This window comes from Bos indicus x Bos taurus, chromosome 26 (assembly GCF_003369695.1).
Source record: "Bos indicus x Bos taurus breed Angus x Brahman F1 hybrid chromosome 26, Bos_hybrid_MaternalHap_v2.0, whole genome shotgun sequence".
Lineage (NCBI taxonomy): Eukaryota > Metazoa > Chordata > Mammalia > Artiodactyla > Bovidae > Bos > Bos indicus x Bos taurus.
This window is the reverse complement of record NC_040101.1, coordinates 40,953,313-40,973,923: the sequence shown is the minus strand read 5'-3', so window position 1 is coordinate 40,973,923 and position 20,611 is coordinate 40,953,313. Positions and strand designations below refer to the sequence as shown.

The 20,611-nt window shown below is 38.1% G+C and overlaps 1 protein-coding gene across 2 annotated transcripts; it reads left to right on the top strand.

Annotated features, from left to right (window-relative positions):
* The first annotated feature begins 935 nt into the window (after positions 1-935).
* Positions 936-14,980, top strand: LOC113884631 (gastric triacylglycerol lipase). Of its 2 annotated transcripts, XM_027529331.1 has the most exons (10): positions 936-999; positions 3,685-3,793; positions 4,009-4,126; positions 4,874-5,072; positions 6,171-6,280; positions 9,104-9,240; positions 11,110-11,256; positions 12,442-12,513; positions 12,933-13,004; positions 14,612-14,980. In XM_027529331.1, the coding sequence occupies exons 2-10, from the start codon at positions 3,692-3,694 to the stop codon at positions 14,846-14,848; spliced, it is 1,194 nt and encodes a 397-aa protein (XP_027385132.1). In that variant the 5' UTR covers positions 936-999; positions 3,685-3,691; the 3' UTR covers positions 14,849-14,980. The 2 variants fall into 2 exon arrangements, with proteins under 2 accessions (XP_027385132.1, XP_027385133.1); XM_027529332.1 differs by lacking the exon at positions 936-999 and having other exon boundaries at positions 3,723-3,793; positions 4,973-5,072; positions 14,612-14,893.
* Positions 14,981-20,611: the final 5,631 nt, after the last annotated feature.

The window sequence follows — 20,611 nt, the reverse complement described above, 5'->3', positions numbered from 1 at the left end:
ATCAGGAAGTTCATGGTTCACGTACTGCTGAAGCCTGGCTTGGAGAATTTTGAACATTACCTTACTAGCATGTGAGATGAGTGCAATTGTGCGGTAGTTTGAGCATTCTTTGGCATGGCCTTTCTTCGGGATTTGAATGAAAACTGAACTTTCCAGTCCTGTGGCCACTGCTGAATTTTCCAAATTTGTTGGCATATTGAGTCAACACTTTCACAGCATGATCTTTTAGGATATGAAATAACTCAACTGGAATTCCATCACCTCCACTAGCTTTGTTTGTAGTGATGCTTTCTAAGGCCCACTTGACTTCACATTCCAGGATGTCTGACTCTAAGTGAGTGATCACACCACCGTGATTATCTTGGTTGTGAAGATCTTTTTTGTACAGTTCTTCTCATATTAAATGTTCAAAACATAATAAAATACCATCTCAATACGTAACTAGATAAAATTTCATTCTGTTTACATGTGCAATATTTGGCATTAGTTATTTCTTAACTTAGGCAAAGCAACCATGTAAAGCTTGTGATAAAAATTATTTTGCTCTCAAATTTTGAAAATTATTCCAGTGGGACATATTGACTTGTTTTAATATATATATGTGATTCTTTGTGAGTTAAAGTGTTCCTACCCAAGTGTGGGAGAAGACTTGATAATTGCTAGGATTAAGAAAACCCAAAGAACAAGGAAGCAGGAGGCAGAATTTCAGCAGGTGATAAATCAAGAAGAATGAATCTCTAAGGATGTTTTCAAACTATATCCTTTTGCGGGTTTACCGCTTATGTAATATTTGACTTGCTATTTGGCAAATATTGGAGTTCACTGGAAATCAGTGACTGTACATTTTTGGGAAAGGTCACCCAAAACATACACATGTACACCTATCTATAACTATATCTATATATAGAGAGAGAGACATATAGCAAGAGAAAGAAGGACGAAGAGAGCTAGGTTTTTCATTTACCTTCAAGAAACTAGAAGGCATTCACTTTGGTGACAGTGAGTATGACTCTCTGGTGTTATAAAGTTTATTTAATATACTTCAAAAGTAATGTATCTATGTGTGAAATTTATTTCTACCTTAAAAAATATAATTTTCCATTGAACTTTTAAACCTTGATTATATGTATATAGTTTTCTTCTAGGAGATTTCTTCTTTTTCTCCTTCTTTGGGGCTTGATTTCAATGATTTGGGAAAAGGAAAGAACAAGCAATGCTCTGAATGTGTAACAGGTACAAGCCATATGTCCACTGGGCTCTATCTCCTCACTGTGCAGTTTCTAACTTGAAATAAAACCTGACTGATTTTCAAATCAACATGGGTAGAATGGTACTCTGTTCACAATCTCTATGAGAAGTAGTAGGAGTTTGGAAAAATATTCAGTTTTTATTAACAATGTTTGTGGGGTCTTCTGGAAAAGCTCACTTATTTTAGCAATTCAAATGATATTCAAGGAATGTCTAGTGCTTATAGCTATCAAAAAAGACCAGCTTAGGTTCCTCACAGTCACCAGTCTTGATATCCTATGGACATCTTTCTCTTTGGTTCTCTCCCTCTCAGCTCTAATTGTTTCCTTCTCTCTGCCTTCTCTCCTAGGCTACCTCTACCATTAAAACCTGGAAGCTTTGAATTGAGCTCTATACAGCCTTGATCAAGAGAACATACACAAATTAATTTCTTTAGGAAAAAATAACCCTAATAAACCTTGAAGAGATTCATGTAGTGAATGAGATAGAATATTTATTTTAATTTCTGATAAAAGATAAAGGGACATAGGTAGCTCTTAAGAATAGTAAGGTCAGTCATTTTTAATTTTATTTTATCTGTTAGTACATATATGACTTCTAATAAGTGAAAGCCACTCAGTTGTGTCTGATTCTTTGCGACCCCATGGGCTATACAGTCCATGGAATTCTTCAGGCCAGAATACTGGAATGGGTAGCCTTTCCCTTCTCCAGGGGATCTTCCCAACCCAGGGACTGAACCCAGGTCCCCCCCATTGCAGGCAGATTCTTTACCAGCAGAGCCACAAGGGAATCCCACTTATTAGAAATCACTTACGGAGCTAACAAAAAGTTAGGTTTGAAAAGTGCTGCTAATAGTATGATTAATTTTCATTTATTGAGCAACAAATGCTTATTGAGCCAAGGTCTGAGCAGGATGCTCTGTAGCTACCTTGTTACCCAGCCATCCTTTTGTTTGACAAAGTCTAAACCCTTAGTTTACCTATGGGATTTTAAGAGCAAGCAAGCAAGCCCTGAGTTGACCTGAAGTGAAAGGGACTGAGAAATGCATGAGCAGTACAGGCAAGAGAGCAAGTAGAAAGAGTTAGTACCACTGAACTATCACTAGGTTGTAAGTTCCTTGAAGGCAGAGAACATGCCCTTCCTTCATGTTTTCCTTGGGCCACTTTTTTTTTTTTCTTGGTCAAATGATCATGTCAAGTTTAGAGCAGAAGACTGCAGCTGTGGAAACCTACAGCCATATTTGGCTATGATGTATTTGAACAGAGCCTAGGGGAAAATGTTAAGTCTGAAACTGAAAAAATTACATGGTTGCAAATGGAACACAATGGAGCATTTGCAAGGTAGGGGTGGGAGCAGGGGTATGTTAGTGCAGGCATCCCTTGGGAAAAGTATTCATTAGGAAAGGGGAAGAGTTGATGGTGATCTTTGCAATAGGAATGGAGAGGAATCAGAACACCTGAAGTTAAAAATAGAGCAGTGGTTATTGATTGTCGTATTTATCATGTGAGATACAGCAGGTGAACAAAAGAGCTATTAAGTGGGTCATCTTTGAATCCAGATGTTTTAAAACAATAATATAAAAATTTATCTGTATTGTCAATGTTTGAGTAACATTTGGTCTGCCATTTTGAGGGGATTAAAGCAAGTTTTCACATACAAAAGAGACAGACTTCCTTGTTTTATTTACAGTTTCAAGAAAGACAACCATTCTGAGTGTTAGCTTTCTCTCTCTTTTCTGACAGATGGCGTATCATTTTCTTAGGGCTGCTGGAGCAAAGTACTACAAGCGGGTTGCTTAAAATAGCAGAAAATTATTATCTTACATTTGTGGAATCTGTGAATCTAAAACCAAGGTGTTTGAAGGGCTATGCTCCTTCTGGAACATATAAAGAAATCTTTCAATGTCTCTTCCTAGGTTTTGGTAGTTTGCCAGTAATCTCTTTTGCCCCTTGGCTTCCATTCTCTCTGCCTTCACATGGCCGTCTTCTTAGAAGAAGACCATTCATATGGGATTAAGGGTTCACCCTACTCCTGGATGGCCTCATCTTAACTTAAATTTCATCCGTAATAACTCTACTTCCAAATGCAGTGACATTCAGAGATATTGAGGACTTCAATATATCTATTTTGGGGGTGTCAGTGGGAGACCAACTCAAACCATAACTGATGGTAAATAGCAAATATCTACAAGGGTAGGTTGATATAAGGTCCTTTGGAGAACTAGAATCATGTACATAATTGAATAAATTACCAGAATAGCAGAAGTGTTATAAAAGTCTTCTAATTGACAAAGTGATGAGAAACAGGAGAACGATATGACAGAGAAGGTAATAAGTGAAAAATATGTGAATAAAAGAGCAAGGCAGCTCAATATCATGACTTCATGTTATATAGTAGGATTTACCACATAATGTAATAACTTTTTTCCCCTAATAGGTTGAAAATGTGGTGGCTACTTGTAACAGTGTGTTTCATCCACATGTCTGGAAATGCATTTTGTTTCCTTGGAAAAATTGCTAAGAACCCTGAAGCCAGTATGAATGTTGTAAGTTATTCATATCACTAATATTTTAAGAACACTTCCAAAGATATTAATGCTATTTGCTCTCATTAATTCTTTTAAAATATGTTTTATTATAAAGTTTGAAATATTTCTTTACATAATATATGTTAACAATCAATAAGAAGTTTTATGATAAGAATCATAAAAATGGCCCAGTAAACTCATGAAGCTAATTTTTGTTTTTTTCCTCCGTTCAGAGTCAGATGATTACCTACTGGGGCTACCCAAGTGAGATGCATAAAGTTATAACTGCGGATGGTTATATCCTTCAGGTCTATCGGATTCCTCATGGAAAGAATAATGCTAATCATTTAGGTAGGACTGGCTGTTGTTCACTCACTAAGTTGTGCTCCACTCTTTTGCAACCCCATGGACTGTAGCCTGCCCGGGTCCTCTGTCCACGGAGTATCCTGGCAAGAATACTGATGTGGGTTGCCACTTCCTTCTCCAGGGGCTCTTCCCAACCCAGGGACTTAACCCACACCTCCTGTGTTGGCGGGCAGATTCTTTACCACTGAGTCACCAGGGAAGCTTGGGGGGACTGGAATGAGGGAAAAGATGAGTGTCTCGAATCTTGAATCAAATACATTCCAGTCAAATTTATTCTAATTCTAAAACATGAGATTAAGTTATTCACAGGGAAAAAAATCCTTGAACCACCTTGAACTTCTGAGATTAAGCTGAGGGTCTGAGTGACACCAGATTTACATTGGCTTCTATGATGTGAAGCACACTGGCCCACAATTTTAGTTTGTTGTGCTGGGTGGGAACTCAGAGTCCCTGAATAACAAATCCACTTAATTAACAGTATGCTGAATTTCTTTATAATATAATTTTTCAATAGCTTTTTGAGTTTAACTGGCATGCAACCAACTGCACCCAATTTAAAGTATACAGGTGCACATATTTTGTCATCTGAGAAAATATCACGGCAATTAAGATAACAATTTAAAAAATATTCACCTCACCAAGCAAACTTATTTAATTATAGTCTTCCTATATTCATGTTTATCTAAGAATAAGGAGTGAGTTTATAAAGGTTTGAATAATTTTCTTCTTTAGGTCAGAGACCTGTTGTGTTTCTGCAGCATGGTCTTCTTGGATCAGCCACAAACTGGATTTCCAACCTGCCCAAGAACAGCCTGGGCTTCCTCCTGGCAGATGCTGGTTATGACGTGTGGCTGGGGAACAGCAGAGGAAACACCTGGGCCCAGGAACATTTATACTATTCACCAGACTCCCCGGAATTCTGGGCTTTCAGGTAAAGAAAGGGTGAATTAAAAATAAACATTGAGTTAAAAATCATCAGTATTCGCTGCTTTCAATCCAGTCGTATCTTAACAAATCACACTTTAAGTAGGAGGAGAAGGAAGTCCTTTGATGCTAATCTATCTTAGATTTTTCATACACCTCATTCCAAGGGTCGTTTTCCTCCTAACTGTGATCCCAGTGCCCACTATTACAAGATTCCCTGAATCTGCTTTTCCACAAGGATTGAGCAAAATGAGTAAGCAAGGAAATTTGTTGCCCTCAGCTATTTCTAAAGGAACATCCACATGGATTTAAACCCAGCTGGGGTTCATGGACAACATCTCTCATCAGCAATAATGAAATGGAGGGGGAGACAATGAAATTCAGACACCATGGAGAGATTATCAAAGATTTTCTCTTACTGGCCTTCTGGTGCCTTACTTCTGGGAATTACTAGTGGAAGTGGAGAACAGAAGAGAAGTTGGTTGATGGAACTGAGAAACAAAAGCGCTCTAAAAATTCTAGGAACTGAAAGGAAGCTCATCTGTCCCAAGCGTAGTGAGGATGAGGAAGACCAAGAGGAGAGGAGACTAGAGATGCTGACAAGCCCGGATCAGGGCGGGCAGTGTAGGTCACAATGAGGGCCTTGGAGCTCGTTCTAAGTGTAAGAAGCCTCTGGAAAGTTTTAACAGGGAGGGGCATAGCCTGTTCTCATTTTCAAAAAATTATTCTGGATGACTTGTAAAGAATAAAATAGAGAAATTATTCACATTTCACGGTAGTGGAACACTAAATACAATTATTTAGTGTATCATTAAATCATTATTAAATCTGACAGTCAGACTCAGGGATGGAAGTAGTCCCCAACTACAAATACTATGGTGTTTCACATTGGATCAAATTGCAGCTACCATGCTGTGCTTTAGAAATAATGTCAGCTCTTTAAAGAAGTCACCCCCAAAGAGCCCTGACACTCAAATAGTCTATAAGCAGCAATATTTAGAGCATCCAGTTTTCTATTTTTCAAAGGAAGCTTTAGCTTAAATAGGTTTGACTTACAGAAATTATAACAAAGATGTGTATTTAGTTTATTTTGTCTTTTTTACAGCTTTGATGAAATGGCTGAATATGACCTTCCATCTACAATTGATTTCATCTTAAGGAGAACAGGACAGAAGAAGCTACACTATGTTGGCCATTCCCAAGGCACCACCATTGGTAGGTAAAAGCAATGAGCAAATAGTGTAGTTCATATAGATCCTTTACCAGTGGTCGTGCAGTTATGTTGGTCTTCATGCTTGCTAATTGCTTTCCATTCATTATATAATGCAATGCCTACAACAGCCCACTGATATAAGACCATTATTATTCCCATTGTATGTATCAGTTCAGTCACTCAGTCGTGTCCGACTCTCTGTGACCCCGTGAATCACAGCACGCCAGGCCTCCCTGTCCATCACCAACTCCCGGAGTTCACTCAAACCCATGTCCATCGAGTCAGTGATGCCATCCAGCCATCTCATTCTCTGTCATCCCCTTCTCCTCCTGCCTCCAATCCCTCCCAGCATCAGGGTCTTTTCCAACGAGTTAACTCTTCGCATGAGGTGGCCAAAGTATTGGAGTTTCAGCCTCACCATCAGTCCTTCCAATGAACACCCAGGACTGATCTCCTTTAGGAAGGGCTGGTTGGATCTCCTTGCAGTCCAAGGGACTCTCAAGAGTCTTCTCCAACACCACATCAATTCTTCGGCGCTCAGCTTTCTTCACAGTCCAATTCTCACATCCATACATGACCACTGGAATAATCATAGCCTTGACTAGATGGACCTTTGTTGGCAAAGTAATATCTCTGTTTTGAATATGCTATCTAGGTTGGTCATAACTTTCCTTCCAAGGAGTAAGCGTCTTTTAATTTCATGGCTGCAATCACCATCTGCAGTGATTTTGGAGCCCAAAAATTGGCAAGCAAATAGTGGGTGAAGAAATAGTTTGTGTAAGATAACATAGTTATCATAAGTAGGGTAGCTCAGATGCCAGGTCCAGAAATCTGACATCCAAACCAATGCTCTGAAACTTTGTACCACATGGTCTCTGGTCTCAGTTTATTTCATTCAGTCAATCCTATTTATGGGTCTCATATAAGATATCCTAAGGTTACAGCAAAAAAGTAAATAGTTTAAAATCTCTGTCTTTTTACTACGAATACTCTAGCAGGTGGAGGCAGAGAAAATGATAAGTAAATACATATGATGCTAGATAATGGTAGCATTTTCTATGAAGAGAAAAATAAATCATGGAGTCAGATTGGGGAGCGTCAGAGGGGTGCTTATGACTGACTCCTATGCTTTATTACAGAACATGTTGAACAAACTTAACCTTTTCTCAATGATACAGGGTTATACAATTATTGCACTTAGCTGAAATGCAGAAATGTCCTTAAGATTTATTGAGGTAAATAGAACCGCTTGTCCTGAAAGAAAATCACTCCAAGCTACTGGTCGTTTGACTATTTAAATTTTGAACATTTCCATTCTTCTTACTCACCAGTCGACAGTTTGTCATTGTGTCACCATACTCATAAATTTCAGGAAGTTGTTTCCGCCTTCTATTTTATATCTACCAGTCAATCTGCTGTGTACATGAAGTTTAGTGAAGTATCCTTGATGGAACTGCATCTACAATGGGATTAAGCTTGTTTTGAGAAATTACCTGTCCGACCCTATATGGACCTACTGACTCCCACTCAGTGTCAGTAATGCTGCTACTAATACTCTAGCAGGAGGAGACTGACTCTCCTTGCGAATGATTCCTGCGTGCTCTGGGTGACCTGCTGGCTCTTATCTTCAGAGTTAGGAAGCCAGATAAAGAACTCCTTAATCAACACAGTGCTATTGGAAAGAATGTTCTTCTTCCAGTGGGGTCAGGCTGGTATTTCTGAGTTGCATAAACCTGAAAAGTTTTTTTTTTTTTTGCTTTATTTAAGTTTTGCACAAATCTGAAAAGTTTTGTTTCAAGCTGCTCTTAAGTCTAGTCAACATGTCATTATTAACAGTAAGGAGAGATTGTCCTATGAAATTCAACTGTAAAGAATTTAAGTTAATAATTGTTTGATTAGAACCCAGTCTATTTATATGGTACTGTTCATGAAAACAATTAAAAGTAGATAGGGGCTGAAAATACTGTATACAAATATTGGAATTATCTCAGCCACTCATTTATTAGGCATTACTATGTGACTAGTTCCTGGTAAATATTTTACACGATTCAACTTAATTATTTCCTAAACAACCTAAGGAAGTATTCATTATTATACCTATTTTTAGATGAGGAAACGAAAACTTTTAGAATTTAGGTCTCTTTTCCAAGGTCACAAAGCTAATAAACCACAGAACTAAGTTTCAAACTCTGTTTCAACAACAGTTCAAATTTGTGCTTTAACCTTTCCACTCATATACCTTATTCATGTTAAATGTTAATTATCTCATTTTTATGAGATGAGATAAATTTAAACTGAACCAAACCTGTTGTAATATAAGTTATAATACTTTTATTACCACGTGATTATTCTAAAGTTGGCTTGTTTTCAAAAGTCAGATAAAAGAGTTAAATGTAACTTTTGAAAGTTCTAACCTCATGTCCAGGGCTTCCCAGGTAGCTCAGTGGTAAAAAATCTGCCTGCCAAATGGGAGATGTGAGTTAGATCCCTGGGTTGGGAAAATCCCATGGAGAAGGAAATGGCAGCCCACTCCAGTATTCTTGCTAGGGAAATCCCATGGACAGAGGAGCCTGCTGGGCTCCAGTATATGGGGTCGCAAGAGTCAGACACGAGTTAGCAACTAAACAACAATAGCAAACCTCATGTCCCCAGAGACTCTACGAAAATAAAATATACTAAAATCTGACCATTTTGTTGATTTCAGGTTGTCCCTTAGTAAGTCCAAAGTAATGATGTCCTACTTGTAAAGCTCATACACACACACACACACACACACACACACACACACATCCCTACCTTTACACATATTCCTTGTTCTATTTCAGGTTTTATCGCCTTTTCTACCAATCCCACATTGGCTGAAAAAATCAAAGTCTTCTATGCATTAGCCCCAGTTGCCACAGTGAAGTACACCAAGAGCCTGTTTAACAAACTTGCACTTATTCCTCACTTCCTCTTCAAGGTATGTGTTTCCCTTTACCCGGATCTAAGATATTGAATTGTTTGTGGATTTCAAAGTGATAGAAAGAGAAAAAAAATCTGGTGGACAATCATGTTTATATCCAAGAATGGAAACGAATGTGTTTATATTATATTTTGAATAGCACTCACCATGTTCGAATCCCCATTATAGTTTAAGAGATCCCCACTTTTTTTAATTCTCCATTTCTTTGTGTGCTAGCAACACCTGGGAGTGTTTTTGCTCCTTCATGGATGTTTATTTACCAAGTATCCACACAAGTCTTCAAGGCTATGTTTCCACCCTCAGCATGGGGAAGAGGAGCTAAAAGCAACACAAAAGAATCAAATAAAATACTTCCTAGTATTTTATTAATAAAATACTACCTAGTCCATGAAAAGTGGGAAAAGGAAGAACAGGAAAGAAAGGGAAGGGAAAGGAAAAGGAGAGAAAGCGTAAGATAGTGGTGAAGTAAAGCAAGAACTTGGAGAGCCCTCATCAAATACCCTTGGCTTTCCAAGTCTTATTCCTAAGAGGTCTTTACTCTTTAAATAGGGCTTTCATAGGGCAGTAGAATAGATTTCAATAAACTGTAGATATTATGTAGGCATATATGTTAGGGATTTAATAATCTTTCCTTTATCCAAAGTTTAATCACCAACTTCTCCCACCCACTGAAACCAACACACACACACACACACACACACACACACACACACACACACACATTCCATTAGGAGAACAGTTTGCCTCAGGCTACAAAATTTAATGCTGCCATTGTCTTCTATGGTTGTGTGCTGTTCATTTTTTATTTTCACTCAGGTGTGTGCTGTTCATTTTTTTCTCACTAAACTAACACAGGTGTCTAAAACCTAAAAGATTTTTACCTGCAACTATATTTGTAAAACTTTTACTCAAAATATAAAATTGTGTGATGACCCTGAATATATTTACAGGCTGCACTGATTCAGAACATGTTTGTTTTTTACTTGTATTCAGAATTTCTGACAGGCAGTGTAGAGAGGGGTTTAAAAAAAGATAGTATTAGACCTTAAGTCTGAACCTTGAGGCTTGGATCAGGATTCTAGCTGTAATCCAGTTCTCACTAGACCAGATCCTGACTATTTATTGCTTTCTGTTCTCCTGTATAAAATGGGGATGACAGAGTACAAACTACCAGTAATAAATAAATAAGTCACATGGATAAAATGTCCAGCAAAGAGAAAATGGTCAATACTTTATAATAGCTTTGCATGTGTATAATTTTGAAACTTTGTGTGTAATTTTGAAAATATGGAGTCACTAAGTTGTATAACTGAAACTAATATTATATTGTAAGTCAACTATACTTCAATGAAAAATGAATAAAATAAAATGGGGGTAACCAAGTGTCAACCTTCCTCAAGAATAATGAGGGTGAGTCCTTTCAATTATTAAGCTACCAAACCTCTTTGTCTTTTTAACGTTTTCATGAAAATACGGCTTGAAGTCATCCTTTTCCCTGCTGATTTTTTGTCATTTATTGCTGCATCTTGGAACTTACTTTTGATATTCTACAGTGTTGTTTTATGATTTAATCCCATAGCTCCTATTACCCTAACTAGACTGTACCTCTTTACACATTACAATTTTCATCAGCCAGTACAGTTCTCAATGCAACAAAAAATACCTAGTATTCATATCTGCCCTGCCCATTCCACATCTTTATCATTGGGATTCAATGAGAGAAAGTATTTAAACTTCCTAAGACAACATATAGAAATACTGAAACAGACATTATAATGTATATTTCTGTCAGTAAACTATACAAATTAAGAAGTCTTTTCTGCAGCTTGTTATTTGCAAATCTGTAATGATGCTTTTATTTTGCAGATTATATTTGGTGACAAAATGTTCTACCCACACACTTTTTTGGAACAATTTCTTGGTGTTGAAATGTGCTCCCGTGAGACACTGGATGTCCTTTGTAAGAATGCCTTGTTTGCCATTACTGGAGTTGACAATAAAAACTTCAACATGGTTTGTATGCCCTGAAATTTCTATTCTGATTATTTTGAGCAACACTCTTAATTCCTTGTCTTATCATCACTTAGGAATGGTACTTTATTAGAACCAGGAGTCACTTCAAAATTCTGTCCAATATGCAGATAAGCCCAAGAGAAGTCACAAGTCATGGCTCCTAGTTTTGTTGCCTCCAGGTCCCTTCCATAACCTCATTGTGCTCTGAAGTAAACAGCTTGTAAAAAAAATAAAAACAGAAAACTCGCTACTCACTTCTGATCACCTGAAAATCGTTGTGACATTTAAATTCTGTGAGGTGAGGTATGGAACCATGTTGTCAAGTTCCTCTGTAGGAAAAATACGTCTAGATATTGGATGAATATTATTTAAAATATTTTAATGCCGATAGTCAACCCTATAAACTTTCCAAAACTTCTTTCAGAGCAACTCTTTATGTAAGATCTTGTCCATACCCTTTACCTTCTATTTCATTTGCTTTGCACCAAGTGGATGCTTAAAAACACATACAACATAATGCAGTATTGCAAAGAAGTTAAAAATACGGATTCAGGTTAAAAGCATAATTCAGATCCTACCTTTGCAACACACTTGAACTCCTTCATTTTGATTCCTTATCCATGAAATGAGTCATTGTGAAGATTAAGTGAGCTAACATATGTAAAGTATGTACTGTGCTCAGACATGTCTGATTCTTTGCAGTCCCATGGACTGTAGCCAACCAGGTTCCTCTGTCCATAGAATCTCCCAGGCAAGAATACTGGAGTGGGTTGCCACTTTGTACCCCAGGGGATCTTCCTGACCCAGATATTGAATCTGTGTCTTGTGTCTCCTGCACTGACAGGCAGATTCTTTACCATTAGCGCCACCCAGGAAGCCCCAACATATGTAGATCATAGAACAAAACAATCTAGCTCAAAGTATATCGTATTTTTCATGTTTTATATTATACATTGACAACTGTTATCACTCAAAATTGTTTAGTTTAGCTATACATCCTTGAAATTAGCCCATATAATCAGAGTTTGCAAGTCATAAAGTGATGTACAACTCTTTTGTTCATATCCTGCCAGTAATGCTGCTGGTAAAACTTGATATGGATCAGAAAAATTTAAGTCTTAGGTGTTTTCAAGAAACTGAACGTATATCTAAGTGTGTGTGTGTGCTTATGTGCTTGCTTTCTAGAGTCGCTTAGATGTGTATATAGCACATAATCCAGCAGGAACTTCTGTTCAAAACACCCTCCACTGGAGACAGGTATCATTTCAAGCTGTTAAAACTATTGTGGGCCTCAACCATCACCAATTTACCTAAAGCAAAGTCTTAAAATAGTCTGTCAAAGGTTCCTAGCAGGGAATTTTTCTGGCCTGGGACTACCAGGTGAAATTATCAATCCATGTGAATGAAAATCCTATAAAAGCACCTATGGGAGTTTTGGGTAGCAAGAAATAAATGGTTTTCACGACTTGAGTGGCAAGAAAAATTATTTAAAGGAGAGCTGCATTTAAACTTGAATAAATTGTTCTCTAGGATTAATAGTCTTCATTCTTGGAATGAGAAAAAAATAAATAATATTTAAATTAAAAGTAAACTACTTGGAAATGTTGGTATGTTATTATCCACACAGCCAAGTAACTTTTTAAAATTTCTTAGTGTTTTTAATTTCTCTGCATTAGGCTGTTAAGTCTGGGAAATTCCAAGCTTTTGACTGGGGAGCCCCATATCAGAACCTAATGCATTATCATCAGGTAAGCATCTTAAGTAGTAGTTATTCACATTTTGAAAGACAAAGATATAAAAGGTTAAAGATGAAATTGCAATAACTTTACATGTATTTTCCAAAGTCAAGTTGTTGTCCAGACCTCAGAAGTCTGTCTAATGCCACCAGGGGTGATAAGTTCTGGAAGTTTCTTACTGCAGTCATGTGGTACTTTGAGGGCAGCTGAATGAGCACAGACACTAGAGCGTGAAGGCTCTGGGGAAGAATTGGAAACCAGCAGCACCTCAGATGCTGCCTTTGTCCTCAGCTCTTAACACTAGTAACCAGAGACTCCATCCTGGGCAGGGAAGCGGGTGAAACACCCACTCCCAACTCCATGCTCCCTGCAACCAAGCCAAACACAACTCAGGATGGTGTCAGCTAACTGGGGAAGTGATGATGATTTAAGATCCAGAAGCTGGTCCTGGAAAACACTTCTAACATTGGCATATGAGTGAAGAAAAGTGGATTTATTCTCATGGGCATTCTCCACACTTTTCCCTTCTGTCCAACATATAAAGGAGCATAATAAAGTATTAAAATATTATGAAAAATACATATAATAAAACATTTCTTTGTGAATTGGCTATGACATAAGGGTAAAGAAATTTTAATGTATTAAATCAGAATTCTTGAGAATATCATCTTTAAAAACTAACAAAATTCTCTGTGAACAGTGGGAAAATTAGTAGTGATTTTCTTGTCCCATTGGTCTGCCTTTAAAATCTGTGCGAATGGTGATTTTTGTCAAAACAGGAAATGGGGCTACTGATAGATTTTCTAAGAATTTGAACCTATATTTAGTAAAAATCAGGCAAGTATTTAAAATACAACTCATTTAACAAACTGACTACCTTTCCAATGACTATACTAGGAAGTCAGACAAAGTAAACATAAATGACTCAGCCCATTTTGAGAAGCTTATACCTTTAGAGCCTTTAAATTCTTAAGATTTAATTATGAAACTGAGTCATGCCACTTGTAACAACGATGGACCTTGACAATATTATGCTAAATGAAATAAGTTATTCATACACAGATAAATATTATATGATCTCACTTAAACGTGGAATCTAAAACATGAAAAATCTGGAATTAATAGATACAAAAAACAGATTGGTGGTTGCTAGAGACATGGGCAAAATGGATGAAGGTGGTCAAAAGGTATGAACTTCCAGTCATAAAATGAGTAAGACCTGGAGATGCAATTACAGTGTGGAGACTACAGTTACTAATATTGCACTGTACGTTTGAAACTTGCCAAGACAGTAAATCTTAAAAGTTCTCTCTCTTTCTCTCTCTCCCACTCTCTCTCTCTCTCTCTCTATATATATATATGTATATAGTATATATAATTATATATATATATATTTTTTTATAAAACCACACACGGTGTTAGATGTTAACTAGATTTTTTGTTGTCATCATTTCACAGTGTAGACATGTGGAATCATTGCTGTGCACCTGCAACAAATATAATGTTATTTATAAATTATCTCAATTTTTAAGTGATATCTGATTTACCCACTGAATAAGTATTGAGTTTAAAGTGAATTTACTTATGAAAATTCTGATTCTTTTCCTCTTGTGTTTTAGCCCACACCTCCCATCTACAATTTAACAGCCATGAATGTCCCAATTGCAGTATGGAGTGCTGACAATGACCTGTTGGCTGACCCTCAGGATGTTGACTTTCTGCTTTCAAAACTCTCTAATCTCATTTACCACAAGGAAATTCCAAATTACAATCACTTGGACTTTATCTGGGCAATGGATGCACCTCAAGAAGTTTACAATGAAATTGTTTCTTTGATGGCCGAAGACAAAAAGTAGTTCTGGATTTAGAGAATTTTTCATTTACTTTTTCCAAAATAGTTTCTTCTCGCTTACATGATTTCTGTACTGTTTGAAATGCAATGCTTCTTTCTGTAATGTTGACTTTCAAAATATATTAGCATCAACAAACTTTTCATTGGTCATTTTTAATTGAAAAAAAAAATGCTTTAAAATTATTTTTTCCCTTGGAAATGTATCTAGAAACTCTTGAGAGACCGTGAACTCAGAGAGGTGAAACTTCTCTTCCAATCCTCCCATTCAGGTTTCTTCTAAACTCCAGGTAGACAATGAGCCTTGAATCATGAGTGTTGCCAAGAGACAGTCCTGGGGTTGACTACTGATGCCTCTTCGGCACGCTTGGAGATTGAGTAGATTGTTTTCTATCATCTTCTGTTGCTAAAGCTTAGTCTCTTCATTTGTGCAGTGGGGCTATCACTTGCTCTTTTGACTGTTACACTCCATGAAAGGGCAAAGTAGACTGTAAGTTGACTTGAGGTCAGTTCACTTTCCCTTTCTAGGGAGAAAAAAACACAAGTAGGTTAGGAAGCAACTGGCAACCCGAGTTCAGGAAGTTGGGAGGTAAAGGATTTCTTACCCTCAATATTGTTGACATTTTGGGACAGATTTCTTTTTATTGTTCTGGGCATTCTGGGATATTTAGCACCATCCCTAGGCTCTACTGCCCAGATGCCTTGAATAGAGACCCTCCCTGAGTTGTGCCTCATACATTCATCTTACTTTGCACCATCATATTGTTGCTCACATCCCCTTCCAAAATTTGGTCTAATTTATTTTGGGGTTACAAGTATGTATTCATATTCTGTGTATAACTCACAGGAAGACCAATATATCTGAACTGTGTTGTGATCTAAAACTTATTAGATGTGATGCAATTCATATTTTTAAAAATCAAGATAATCTTAAATTAAAAGATACAATTATGTAAAGTTTAAAAATAAAATAAAATTTAAAAAAAAAGAAAAAAAAGATACTAAGCATTACCTAGTTTAATCCCTATCATTTTCCAAATGAGGATATTGAAGTTCATAAAGGTTGAGCACTTTAATAAAGGATATGTGATTGGCATTGTCAGAGCTGAAATCCACATATTCTAGTTCAAATACTCTTCTGCACAAAGTTAATTACACAGCTCTGTTGCATTTTCAAATTAAATATTTCTAGAGTTATCTAAGAGGGGAAATGGAGCAAGGTGATGCTTAGGATTTTATAAAGTATTACTCAGATTATTCTGGATATCTGAGTTACTAGGCTCTACATAGACATCTAGTAAGGGAAAAATGCCAGTTCAATGGGAGTTTTCTCTTCTAGTGTGAAAGAAGGTAGAAGTAGCTAAGTAGATGTTAGAAGGGAGGAGAAGGAATAGAGGCGAGAAAAAAGTAAAGAATGGAAAATAATGGAAGACACAGGAAAGGATTTGTGCTTTCACATGCAAAACTTTTTTACTTTGCTGTGTCTCAGCTGGTCATTTTTGCAGCCCCACTCAAAGAAGTCAGATCACAAAAGCCATGTATAATCTAAACAAAACAGGAAAAATTATTTAAAGTATACAAGGAGGATGCCACTCTAGAATTTCCTATATTGAAAATTTCCTATTTTGAAAATAGCACTTCAGATCAGATTCAGATCAGTTGCTCAGTCTTGTCCCACTCTTTGCAACCCCATGAATCGTAGCACGCCAGGCCTCCCTGTCCATCACCAACTCCCGGAGTTCACTCAGACTCATGTCCATCGAGTCAGTGATGCCATCCAGCCATCTCATCCTCTCTTGTCCCCTTCTCCTCCTGCCCCCAATCCCTCCCAGCATCAGGGTCTTTTCCAATGAATCAACTCTTCGCATGAGGTGGCCAAAATACTGGAGTTTCAGCTTTAGCATCATTCCTTCCAAAGAAATCCCAGGGCTGATCTCCTTTAGAATGGACTGGTTGGATCTCCTTGCAGTCCAAGGGACTCTCAGGAGTCTTCTCCAACACCACAGTTCAAAAGTATCAATTCTTTGGCACTCAACCTTCTTCACAGTCCAACTCTCACATCCATACATGACCACTGGAATAACCATAGCCTTGACTAGATGAACCTTTCTTGGCAAAGTAATGTCTCTGCTTTTGAATATGCTATCTAGGTTGGTCATAACTTTCCTTCCAAAGAGTAAGCGTCTTTTAATTTCATGGCTGCAGTCACTTAGGGAAACAAATTAAAATATAGATGAGGACTGTCTGCTTAGGTAATCCACCTTAAGTAGCTTTTAGATGGGTTGCTCATAATAACAGCGTATGCAAAACCTCATCAAAGATATTAAATTATAGCTGAAATAAACTATAAACAAGTCAACTATGTATAACAGGTTGGTAACATACCAAGGTATACAGTAAATATGGATCTATATTTCAACCTCAGAGCATTGTGAGGATTTCTGTATTCATTTTAAACAACTATCTGTTGAACGTCTTCTCTCTGCCAGAGAGTTTAATATAATTAATGCATGATCCATGATCAGATCAGATCAGATCAGTCGCTCAGTCGTGTCTGACTCTTTGCGACCCCATGAATCGCAGCACGCCAGGCCTTCTTGTCCATCACCAACTCCCAGAGTTCACTCAGACTCATGTCCATCGAGTCAGTGATGCCATCCAGCCATCTCATCCTCTGTCGTCCCCTTCTCCTCCTGCCCCCAATCCCTCCCAGCATCAGAGTCTTTTCCAACGAGCCAACTCTTCGCGTGAGGTGGCCAAAGTACTGGAGTTTAAGCTTTAGCATCATTCCTTCCAAAGAAATCCTAGGGCTGATCTCCTTCAGAATGGACTGATTGGATCTCCTTGCAGTCCATGGGACTCTAAGGAGTCTTCTCCAACACCACAGTTCAAAAGCAGCAATTCTTCGGCACTCAGCCTTCTTCACAGTCCATCTCTCACATACATACATGACCACAGGAAAAACCATAGCCTTGACTAGACGGACCTTTGTTGGCAAAGTGATGTCTCTGCTTTTGAATATGCTATCTAGGTTGGTCATAACTTTCCTTCCAAGAAGTAAGCCTCTTTTAATTTCATGGCTGGAGTCACCATCTGTAGTGATTTTGGAGCCCAGAAAAATAAAGTCTGACACTGTTTGCACTGTTTCCCCATCTATTTCCCATGAAGTGATGGGACCAGATGCCATGATCTTCATTTTCTGAATGTTGAGCTTTAAGCCAACTTTTTCACTCTCCACTTTCACTTTCATCAAGAGGCTTTTGAGTTCCTCCTCACTTTCTGCCATAAGGGTGGTGTCATCTGCATATCTGAGGTTATTGATATTTCTCCAAGCAATCTTGATTCCAGCTTGTGTTTCTTCCAGTCCAGCGTTTCTCATGATGTACTCTGCATAGAAGTTAAATAAACAGGGTGACAATATACAGCCTTGACGAACTCCTTTTCCTATTTGGAACCAGTCTGTTGTTCCATGTCCAGTTCTAACTGTTGCTTCCTGATCTGCATACAAATTTCTCAAGAGGCAGATCAGGTGGTCTGGTAGTCCCATCTCTTTCAGAATTTTCCACAGTTTATTTTGATCCACACAGTCAAAGGCTTTGGCATAGTCAATAAAGCAGAAAGAGATGTTTTTCTGGAACTGTCTTGCTTTTTCCATGATCCAGCAGATGTTGGCAATTTGATCTCTGGTTTCTTTGCCTTTTCTAAAACCAGCTTGAACATTGGGAAGTTCACAGTTCACATATTGCTGAAGCCTGGCTTGGAGAATTTTGAGCATTACTTTACTAGCGTGTGAGATGAGTGCAATTGTGCGGTAGTTTGAGCATTCTTTGGCATTGCCTTTCTTTGGGATTGGAATGAAAACTGACCTTTTCCAGTCCTGTGGCCACTGCTGAGTTTTCCAAATTTGCTGGCATACTGAGAGCAGCACTTTCACAGCATCATCTTTCAGGATTTGGAATAGCTCCACTAGAATTCCATCACCTCCACAAGCTTTGTTTGTAGTGATGCTCTCCAAGGCCCACTTGACTTCACATTCCAGGATGTTTGGCTCTAGGTCAGTGATCACACCATCGTGATTATCTGGGTTGTGAAGATCTTTTTTGTACAGTTCTTCTGTGTATTCTTGCCATCCCTTCTTAATATCTTCTGCTTCTGTTAGGTCCATACCATTTCTGTCCTTTATCGAGCTCATCTTTGCATGAAATATTCCTTTGGTATCTCTGGTTTTCTTGAAGAGATCCCTAGTCTTTCCCATTCTGTTGTTTTCCTCTATTCCTTTGTATTGATTGCTGGAGAAGGCTTTCTTATCTCTTCTTGCTATTCTTTGGAACTCTGCATTCAGCTGTGTATATCTTTCTTTTTCTCCTTTATGACCCATTAACCATAGGTAATCCAAGCCTCTGCCCCAACCAGCAACGCTGAAGAAGCTGGACAGTTCTATGAAAACCTACAAGACCTTTTAGAACTAACACCCAAAAAAGATGTCCTTTTCATTATAGGGACTGGAATGCAAAAGTAGGAAGTCAAGAAACACCTGGGGTAATAGGCAAATCTGGCCTTGGAGTACAGAATGAAGCAGGGAAAAGGCTAATAGAGTTTTGCCAAGAGAACGCATCTCTCCCAGCATCAGAGTCTTTTCCAATGAGTCAGCTCTTCGCATGAGGTGGCCAAAGTACTGGAGTTTCAGCTTTAGCATCAGTCCTTCCAAAGAACACCTAGGACTGATCTCCTTTAGAATGGACTGGTTGGATCTCCTTGCAGTCCAAGGGACTCTCAGGAGTCTTCTCCAACACCACAGTTCAAAAGCATCAGTTCTTCGGTGCGCAGCTTTCTTTATACTCCAACTCTCACATCCATACATGACTACTGGAAAATCATAGCTTTGAATAAATGGACCCCTTTGTTGGCCAAGTAATGTCTCTGCTTTTTAATATGCTGTCTAAGTTGGTGATGATTTTTTCTTCCAAGGAGCAAGCGTCTTTTAATAACATGGCTGCAGTCACCAACTACAGTGATTTTGGAGCCCCCCAGAATAAAATGTTTCTGTTTCCACTCTTTCCCCATCTGTTTCCATGAAGTGATGAGACCAGATGCCATGATCTTAGTTTTCTGAATGTTGAGCTTGAAGCCAACTTTTTCAGTCTCCTCTTTAACTTTCATCAAGAGGTTCTTTAATTGTTTTTTTTTTTTAACTTTCTGCCATAAGGGTGGTGTCATCTGCATATCTGAGGTTATTGATACTTCTCCCAGCAAATTTGATTCCAGCTTGTGCTTCATCCAGCCCAGCATTTCGCATGTTGTACTCTGCATATAATTTAAATAAACAGGGTGACAATATACAGCCTTGATGTACTCCTTTCCCTATTTGGAACCACTCTGTTGTTCCATGTCTAGTTCTAACTCTTGCTTCCTGACCTGCATACACTCAGGAGGCAGATCAGGTGGTCTGGTATTCCCATCTCTTTATGAATTTTCCACAGTTTCTTATGATCCACACAGTCAAAGGATTTGGCATAGTCAATAAACAGAAGTAGATGTTTTTCTGGAACTCTGTTGCTTTTCCTACTATTGAAAGATGTTGGCAGTTTGATCTCTGGTTCCTCTGCCTTTTCTAAATCCACCTTGAAGATCTGGAAGTTCACAGTTCATGTACTATTGAAGCCTGACTTGGAGAATTTTGAGCATTACTTTGCTAGCTTGTGAGATGACTGCAATTGTGTGGTAGCTTGAGCATTCTTGGACTTCCCTGGTGGCTCAGGTGGTAAAGTGT